The 10542-nt window shown below is 29.9% G+C and overlaps 1 protein-coding gene across 1 annotated transcript; it reads left to right on the forward strand.

Annotated features, from left to right (window-relative positions):
* The first annotated feature begins 4673 nt into the window (after positions 1–4673).
* On the forward strand, positions 4674–6066 carry LOC124898608. The gene is made up of 3 exons (XM_047412241.1): positions 4674–4682; positions 4819–4920; positions 5626–6066. Exons 1-3 carry the CDS (start codon positions 4674–4676, stop codon positions 6064–6066), a joined length of 552 nt encoding a protein of 183 aa, XP_047268197.1.
* The last annotated feature ends 4476 nt before the right edge of the window (positions 6067–10542 follow it).

Genomic DNA, 10542 nt, shown 5'->3' on the forward strand with positions numbered 1-10542 from the left:
AGTTTTTATTTTTATTTTTTAAATAATTTTATAATTATTTTTTAATAATTGGAATCATCAATGCAATTTTTTATTTTTATTTTTAAAATAATTTAATAATTATTTTTTAATAATTTGGTTCCTTAATTCTATTTTTTATTTTTTTTTAATAATCAGTTTTTTATTTTTATTTTTTAAATAATTATATAATTAAATTTTAATAATTATCGGACCCACAATGCCACGTGACAGCTTCCACTTAGCCTTTTTTGCCACATCAACGCGTGTGTGCAACACACACTTTGAGCTTTTAGCTGATTGAGAAAAAAATGTCCAATTGGAACCAAATTGGGGGGTTTAGGGGTTTAATAGGTACAGACGTTAGTTTAGGGGTCTAAGTGAATTTTAGGGACAAGTTTGAGTGGCTATCGATGGGTTTGGTCTTAAAGTAAAATAGAATTTTACAGATCATACAAGTCTTTTATAGAAAAATATAATGGCCCTCTAAGTTTGAAAAAAAAAATACTACAAGGAAAGTGAAATGAGTGAGTTGAGCTGAGTTTGGACAGGTTAAAATGAATTTCGTTAACAAATTGATAGGTCAAGATTACTTAGATTAAAATGGTTGAGTCAACAAAATGGGCTAAGTTACGGGTCATAACCACCTTCCCAACTATTACTACATTTTACTTTTCTTTATTTGTGTTTCTTTGAGTTTAATTACTTAGTATTTTTTTCCCTTTATGATGTCTATATATAACATATTAAAGAACAAAATTTATTATCAGAAAGTATCATTGACAAGTTTTTCATGATTCAATTTGAGCTACATATCAACTTAATTTTTAGATGGATTGAATAGAGCAGGTGGAAACAGACAAAGTTAATAAATTGATGGATCAATGCTTGGACAGGTTAGACATCATGTTTTCATGCGCTAATTTTATCACCTCTACATAATAGGAGCGGTTACACATTGAATCGTTTGATAGAAAATACTAACGTTCACTAGCCAGCGGTTACACATTGAATCGTTTGATAGAAAATACTAACGTTCACTAGCCAATATACATGTGCATATTATACATCTATCACATATGAAGTGATAATTACTCTTTTATTTGTCAATTGTTTCCTAGATGGACGATTATTTATGTCAATTTTTCTAAATAATACCCATATCCCCTACCTCCACCATGAAGTTGTTAGTTGAAACATTATGCAACTACTACCTACAAGATGTCCAAGGCCCACCTCAAAGTTTAATTATCCACATCCCTAAAGTAACGAACTGTCATTGCACATGAAGAAATTTCATTTGGTCCACTTGAAGATCAAATCCATTAGGGTTCTAGGAAGATTTTGCCTAGTACTTTAGTAGTTACATGTCAGGAGTAACTGATAAAGTTGTTGTCATGTGATCAGGAGGTCACAGATTTAAGCTTTGAAAATAACCTGTGGCAGAAATGCAAGTTAATACTGCGTACAATACATCCTTGTGATGGGATCCTTCTCCAAACTTTATGCATAGCGAGAGTTTTAGTGCACTCAACTATTCTTTTGCTTTTGTAGCTAAATGCATTTAATCTTCTTGTGGCTCGTATTGTCCTAAAACATGTGGTTTTGGGGGCATACATTTGAATGTCTACATATTTAATTATTTATCTACCAATGGTTCCTTTAGTTACCTAATTGAAAATATTTTCGTGGTTACAAAAAGACATTAATATAGAGAACATCTAATACTTAGTTAATGGTAAAAAAAATTTAAATTCTCCTCTTTTTTTTTTTCAAGTTAAGTACCTCAAATATTCATTGTTTCCTTTATCTACCAATAATATCACTCCTTTTATATTAAAACACATCTCAATCTGAGTTGATCAAATATTTGTTTCCAATGGACAACAAACTCGTGTAGGTCAACTCAACATCGGGGTATATTTTAATATAAATGAACAGATAGTTGAAGTATGAAACTCATGAAAATGTGATATTTTAGTTAGGTAAATAGAAAAATAATAGTTGAGGTATGAAACTCGCACAAAGGTAATTAAAAATAACCTCTCATTATTAAATCTGTTATTTTCCTTAAATTTGATATTTGTTTAGAAATATTTATGTCGATAAAAAGCACCCAAGGGTGTGTCTAAGCGGTCAATGACATGAATTGAGTATCATGATGCCTCAGAATTAATTTTCAATAGAAACAAAATACTAGGTGATTTCTTTTTAGGGCAAAGTTCAGAAATAATATACTTATCCCCTTAATTATGAGTTTCATAACAACAGTTATATAATTACATAATATAACAAGTTGTATTTTATATTTTTGCAAATTGTTGCTACAAAAATATAAATACATATGATTTTTACTGCCTTTTTGAGCGATATGTATTTTGTATTTTTGCAAACTGTTGCTACAAAAATGTTAATACATACAAATACATATGCTACAAAATGTAATTTGATAAAAGTGTTGTTATTTTTTTGTAATTTAATACTTAAGTATGCTACGTTATGTATTTTTTTCCTTCTTTTTATCTGTTCTAGATTGATGTCGATAAAAAACATAAAGAACTTAGTTACGTTACCTTTAAACTTTTTTTTAGTAAAAATTACATATATAATGACATGTTTACTACTAATTACTAAAAATCCTAACTTTTTTTGAAATCTCGTAAAATCCCAATATTTGACCTTTGATGATACAAGTTAATCACATTAGATACATACTACTGATACAAGTATTAATTAACTAAATCAACACGTTTTAAGGGATGTAACAGATAACTTTGCATTAAAACAACATTTAAGCTAACTAATTAAGGTAAAAAAACAAAATCAAATCCCACAATTAATGGGGATCCGTTTATTACTCTACTTCGTTAAAACATAAATGCAATTTTAATATATTTTTGAAATTGAAAAATCTTCATTCTTCTTGTTCAGATAAAACATACCAATTTTTTTATTTGATTTGTTAATTTTGTTTGTTTGATATGAATATTTTGGTGCTTTTACGCCATTTCGGTGTTTAGGTTAACGAAATCGAGTATGTTGGTTATAAGAGTGATGGAATTGTGGCAAGTGAAAATGTTACGAAAAACTGATTTCTACTATTGCGGGAGAACTGGAAATCGACGAAACAAGAAAAAAATTTGAAGCTCATTACATTGTTGAAGGAAATGCTTGTCCATTATTCATTCGGAACGAAATGAGTGTGAAGTTGTATGTCGAAATTTAAAAAACTGAGCGTGGATTTGGGATGTATCCTCTTATCATCACTACATTAGATAAGTCTGCTAGTGAAATGTTTTTTGATGGAAAAATTGGTGATGTAATGTATTTGGAAAGTCTATCTGAAGTAGTTGAACAAATAATTAGTTATAAATCTAATTCTTCTTCTTCTATGTCTTTGTTGGATAGCAAGGGGAACAAGATCATTACTGATTGCAAACATAGTGATGTTAAGATTGGACAAATCTACAAGGACAAGTGTACTCTCATTTCGATTATGGCGCGATTTGCAATTGAACATTTTTTCAATTACTATGCCAAAAGATCAGACAAGAAAAGGTATGTTATGTTTTTTTTTTTGTAGTAGGTGTTGTTAATGTTATGTACGTTAATTTAATTTTTTTATTCAATGTTTGTTTGATGATTATTGTAAAGATTGTTTTTTGTATTTTTATGTTATTAACGCCGAGATACATTTTGTTATGAAAATGATACATTTTGCTAATCTTGTATCTCAGTTTATGAAGTTATGTTTAATTATGTTTCTTGTTGTGTGTTAATTTCACATATTTAATAGAAATATCATAGATACATAGAAATGTCCTAGATACATGTTATAAATTTCCTAGATAACATGTTAAGCAAGTTTCATGTCGACATACATTTTGTTATGAAAATGATACATTTTGCTCATCTTGTATCTCAATTTATGAAGTTATGTTTAATTATATTTCTTGTTGTGTTTTATTTTCACATATATATCAGAAATGTCCTAGATACGAATAAATATCCTAGATACATGATGTAAAATTTCTAGATACATAACAAGTATTGAATGTTGTTACTGAATATAGAAATCTGTTTTTTTCTATATTTATTAAGAAAAAACATTTGAACTTTTGTTTTCATTGATTTAGCTATGTCCTACAACGCCGTTCGGAGGATTGTATTTGGGTCTTTAAAGCATCATGTCGTCGGGGTATAGAATCATTTAAAGTTAGATTTTTTCAAGATGTTCACACATGCCTATTGAAAGATCGAGTTTTTACTTAACTCCAAGCTACAGTTGGATTTGTTAGTGGTTTTGCTACATCAAAACTTGTCAATTACAAGAGAATACACACCCCGAATGATATAATCGAAGATATTAAAAATACTTTTGGTGTAGACATTAACTATCAAAAGGCTTGGAGGGCTAAAGAACGTGCGATTGAGATGTTAAAGGGGAAACCTGCGGATGGTTATTGACAAATGGCTCGATATGTATACATGTTAAATTCCATTTATCCAGGTTCACATATTAGAATGCATAAATCCGAGGGTAATAAATTTATGTATTTGTTCGTTGCATTGCAACCTTTGAAGAGTGGATTCGAGTATTGCAGGCCTGTAGTTGTGGTTGATGATGCGCATTTGAGTGGAGCATATAAAAGTACATTTGTCCGCAAGCACTCTTGATGGAGCAGGTAATTTATATTTATTTGTATGTATATTTATTTTTGTGATGTAATTCAGATCATAATTTTTGTTAATTTTTTTTTAGTTTGAGAAATCGTTTATTTGTATCTGATTAATTTTTTTTGTTTATTATCAAAATTGTAGGGCGCATTCTGCCGATTTCGTATGGTGTTGTTGATAGTGAAAATGATAATTCGTGGACTTAGTTTTTCGAGAACTTCAGAATTGCTTTTGGAGAGCACGATAGTATGTGTGTTGTATCCGACCATCATGAAAGCATAATAAAGGCTGTGAGTATTGTATATCCGAATGTGCCACACCTCGCATGCATTTGGCACTTGTGGAAGAATGTTTGCACAAACTTCAGGAAGAGTAATGATAGACTTAGCGATATTTACTATGCTATGGCCAAGGCTTACCACAAAAATGAGTTTGATTCTTTTTGAAATCAAGTTGGAAAGATTGATAAGAGGGTAAAGTCTTATCTTGAGGATGCTGGATTTGAAAAGTGGGCACACGTGTATGCACCTGTTAATCGTGATAGGATGATGACTTCAAATATAGCGGAGTGCATAAATGGTAAATTGAAGCTATCACGTGAGTTACCGATAATAGAATTTTTGGATCAGGCTAGGAAATTATTTGAAAAGTGGAATTGCAAGAACAGAGAAAGAGCATCCTATGCAAACACGTCACTTGGTAGTAGATTTGAAGGAATTCTTCAGCTAAATACTTCAAAATCTACAAGACTTAAGATTAGTTTTGATGTTTTGTTTTGTTTTACATATTATAGAATGTTTGATTTATAATACAAGATACTCCTTGTTTTAAAATTTTTTTTTTGAAAAATGTTACAGTAACTTAATCAATTTTTTTGTTGAATTAAAAAAAAATATTCTAGAAAATACCAATATGTATCTATGTGTAAACATATTATGACTAATCTTGTAGATTAGTGCGTCATCAACATATGTATATTCTGTTTATGATGATGGGAGAAAGTACATAGTATGTCTTGACAGGAAGACTTGCACTTATGGTAGATTCCAATGGGACGAGATAGCATGTGAACACACGATTGCAGTACTAAAAAGCAAGTATGTAGTTGATATGAAGCCTTATTGCTCAGAGTTTTATTATCCTAAAACATTAAGGAAGACGAATGAAGAATCTATGTTTCCAATGCCCGGTAAGAAGGACTGGATTGTGCCACAAGAAGTTATGGACGAAGTTGTGTTACCACCAAAATACAAACGTCAACCCGGAAGGCCGAAGAAAAGCAGACACAAGAAATCAAGTGAAACTATGACATCGAGTAGTAATTGTTGCGGGAGATGTGGTTTTCCAAGTCACAACAGGCGTACTTGTAACTTCTTTTCAAAGGAGGACTGACAATGCAGTTGACTGATTAATAGTTGAATAATTTATTATCTTCGAGTTGAATTTCTTTCCTTTTAATACCACGTTGTAATTGATGGCACTGTTAGTTTTTAAGAACTTTAAGAAAAATAATTTCTATAATAAACAGTTGTTTTCGCTCCTTGTTAATTATTTACCTTTATTTTTTTAAAAATTAAAATTGTCATGAAACATCATTTAGGAATTAAAAAAATATTGAACTAATAATGTTATTGTAGTTGTTATGCTGTAGTAAAAGATTGTAAAGATTTATACTTTTATATGATGTATCTTTAATAAATTTGTAGATACACGTTTGCACAATTTGTATCAATTGTAAAAATAATTGTATAATGTAGGACTATAAGTTTTGATATAATGTGTTAGTCAGGTTGAAGGCAAACGTGCATTCTAAGTATTTAAAAATGGGTATAGATACATAATAATGTAATATTTTGTTATTTACAATTATTATATAGTAAAATATGTATTTTTTTTACTAGATACATATAATTGAATAAGATGTTTCTCAGTTAATTTTATAGATACAATTTTAAATATTCACTTCTATAATATAATATGTCATTATTTTTTTGATATAGTACCATTAAGTTGTGATATAATTTGTTATGCATTTTAGAGACAACAGGTATTAGTTGGAATAAAAAACTGTTGTAGATACTAAATAATGTTATGTTGTGAAGGTTAATACCATTATATTCTAATTTATGTTTCATTATATTAGATACATATGATTGTAAAATATTATAAAATATGTATCTAATACTATGTCTTTATAAAGTGCAAGAACAACGTATTTCAATACATAAATATATCTGAAATGCTTTAGCATTGCATTATAATGGGTAACAAAATAAAACTGTTTAATCATTAGAAAAACATAATGTATGAGTACCTAACATTACCAATAGCATAAAAAAATCATTAAAATTGCTATCAAGTTTCTAATTTTGTAACATCCAACAAGCAAATAAATAAACAACTATTTAATATGCAAAACACGGTCTGTTTCTTTTGGTGCGAATTTGCTCCTTGGCCTTGGTGGATCATCATTCTCACTAAAGTATCCGTTCTCTGCTTTTTCAGACCCATACTTGCACAAAAGAGAAGCATATCTCAGACGATGGTATTGAGCATCAATACCCGAACATGAAATACCTAATCCCTCACTCAGATACTCAACATAGATAGCAACAAATACACCACAATCCCTACATTCCAATCAATAATTAAGTTAAAAACATCAATATACATGAGTACGGCAATGAAAACAAACAAAAATGTAATGTAATACGTACAAGCTTCCACTATCTTGTTGTGCTATCTCAGATACATATTTCACTTGAATTGGATCCCGTTCGGACTTTTCCTCGTATGATTTCAGTGCAGTCCAGTCAGTGGGTACCTTGTGCTTAAAAAAATTAATGTACTGAAGGTAAGTCGGAATCATTACAGCCAACTTTTCAATCTCACTTGTTTGTTTTCTTTTCCGTGAAGAGGCCATTGAATTATACACACGAATGCATCAATCCTTTAAAGCAATGACTATCAATACCCAGTGAAAGGCGTCGTCACAGTTAATTGGGACAAATACCTCATTAACTATATGCGATGGCTGACCTGCACACGTACTCAACCCCTTGATGGTGTTAATCAATGACATCTCCATATCAGCAACCTCATCAGTCCTGGCAGATGCATCTTGAGTTGCAAGATCCTTAGCAACGCCTGAGTTGTAGTAATTCACATATGCCTTATCGATGTACACTTTGAAAAAATAATCTGTGGTAGTGTATCTGCTGATTGAAAAATTCGTGTTCTAGTACTTCTTTCTTAAGTAGTACATAATAACATCCAGATAATGTTCAAATTGTAATATATTGGTATGTTATAGCAATCAACTGTAATAATTAGTAATTCGATACAAATTATTGATTATGTATCTAATGTAATAAATTTATAAATACTGGTAACTGTAAGATCAACAAAATAACAACATATATATTCACATATAATGATACATTTTTTATTATTATGTATCAAATACAAAGTACGTTTGGCTAAAAAATTTCAATTACCTTTACTAAAAGTAGAGATGCAAATTTTACAAAAATAAATTTCGTTAGCACGATGTTTAGCTTAAGTAATTTTTATAACTTGTGCAGTGAATGTAACTCATGTAATAGACTTTAATACTTCATCATAGAAATCACACAATCCGAAATCTATTTACTATTGAAAATCCGCTTAAACAAAGTTTGAAGAAAAAATGAAGGTAATACCTCATCATTCCAGCACTTGTTCTATTAATACATCAAGTAAAACCAGTTCTTGAATTTTGGAAAAGTAACAATGAAATCTAGTTGACGAAATTCAAGTGTTGAACAATTAACCTTGTAGTGATCGTCATTATCTTTCCTGTAACATAAAAGTACAGTTTATTTGAAAAAATAAATAAATAGTAAGTTGTATATTACTTTTGAATTTAGAATAAGACGTATTGCTTACTTTTTCGTGTGTTGCTTGTAAAGACCATCATTAATCCATTCTTCAAATATTTCCATCTCTACAATAGCTGAATCTCTAGTAATATGCTAACCTTCAAATGGGTATTTTTTCCGCTTTTTAGAAGCCAATTTTTTCTTTCCTGTAGAACTTGATCCAAAATAGGTCAAAAAAGGAGAACGATAAATCTTCGATGGCTTTCTTGAGCGTGGTGCAGGTGCATTTTTACCAGCTGACACATTCTTCTTTGGAGTAGAGAAGGCAGATAAAATCGCGGTGTCACTAATCTCATACTCTGCTGGAGTTGTTGGTGGAGGCTTGTAAATCGTCAATGTAAAATCATGTTCTCGACTTGGAATAATACTTTCAAGCGGTTGAATTTCTTCAATATGCGAGGTATGTTATTTCCCTCCTTAACAACAACTTTGGTATCAACATTTGAACAAAGTTCAAACATCCACACATTAAGCACCTGTGAGATACCACCTAACCTATAAAGTTGCTTCTCCATTGAAAATTCTTGCCTAAGTGATGCCATCTACCTAGAGAAAGACACTTTACCCCAAGGAAAGAATTGATATTTTTCATCTTCAACCATTTTGAAATCAGCAAATGGCACGAGAAAAGCATTCAGCTGTGAATAGATAAAAGTGTGTATGAAATATAGGATTGCCATCTGGAGGGCATCCTCTTTGTTTTCAAAATTTCCCTTCAGAAAACGTTCAATCAATGCCTCCTTATCTACACCATTGATTGATTGCGGAAAATATCTTTTCATAAGCCTACTCGTAGAAGAATCATCATATTTGAAATCATCAACATTTTCAAAATAGTTTAAGCCAGTTATCAAAATAAATTCATAGATGGAAAATCTAAGCATCTGGCCTTTGACAAAAACATGTATCTCTTCTTGATTTGGTTGCTCGATCTCGAGCAATAGAAGATATTTTATTATTTGTCCAATATAATTAGAAAGAGGTATATTGAGATAACATCCGAAAATAGTCTTCTCAAATAAGTGTAAAATTTCTTCCCCGATAACTTCTTTAATTTCATCCTTTAATCTTAAATTGCCTGAACTTACAAATCTAAGAGGATGAGTTGGAATTTCCTTTATAACATAACTCAATTCCTAAAAACAAAAAGAAACAACAATGAAAAAATTTATCGATATACAACAACTCTACATTAAGACAGTACAATAAAAACAAATACTCTAATAACATCATACTTTAGATACAAGTTAATACAACATGTATGTATGTAGGTATTAACATGTATCTTTTGTTATATGATTTTCAATAACAATTAAACAACACTAGATACATTTCAAGAAATTATCAGTAAGTACCAGATACAAGTTAATACAACACGTATCTATTAAGTAATAACTTGTATCTCTTACAATAAAACTTTCAGTAAAATTTAAACACCAATAGATACTTATCAAAGCATTAAAAACAACTCAAAGATACAAGTCAACATAACATGTATCTATTAAAAAACTTGTATCTTTTGTTATATGACTCTCAATAACAAGTTCACAACACTAGATACATTTCAAGCAATTAACAGTTATTGCCAGATACAAGTTAACATAACATGTATCTATGAAGTCATAACTTATATCTCTTATAATATAATTTCCAATCAAGTTTAAACACCACTACATACATATCAAAGCATTAACAACAACTCACAGATACAAGACAACAAACATATATCTAATGACAAGAAACTTGTATCTTTTGTTATATTAATTACAATATCAAAATAAATCACAAGATACATATAGATTATTAGCAACAAAGAAACAGATAAAAAATGAATTTTCAAACGTATCACCCATCACCAAATATGTATCTCGACCTAATATTGAACAAATTTGTATATGCAATTACCTTAGAAAGCTCATCTCTACAAATTTCTTCGACAATTTTTCTT

Source organism: Capsicum annuum, chromosome 5, assembly GCF_002878395.1.
Source record: "Capsicum annuum cultivar UCD-10X-F1 chromosome 5, UCD10Xv1.1, whole genome shotgun sequence".
NCBI classification, from domain to species: domain Eukaryota; kingdom Viridiplantae; phylum Streptophyta; class Magnoliopsida; order Solanales; family Solanaceae; genus Capsicum; species Capsicum annuum.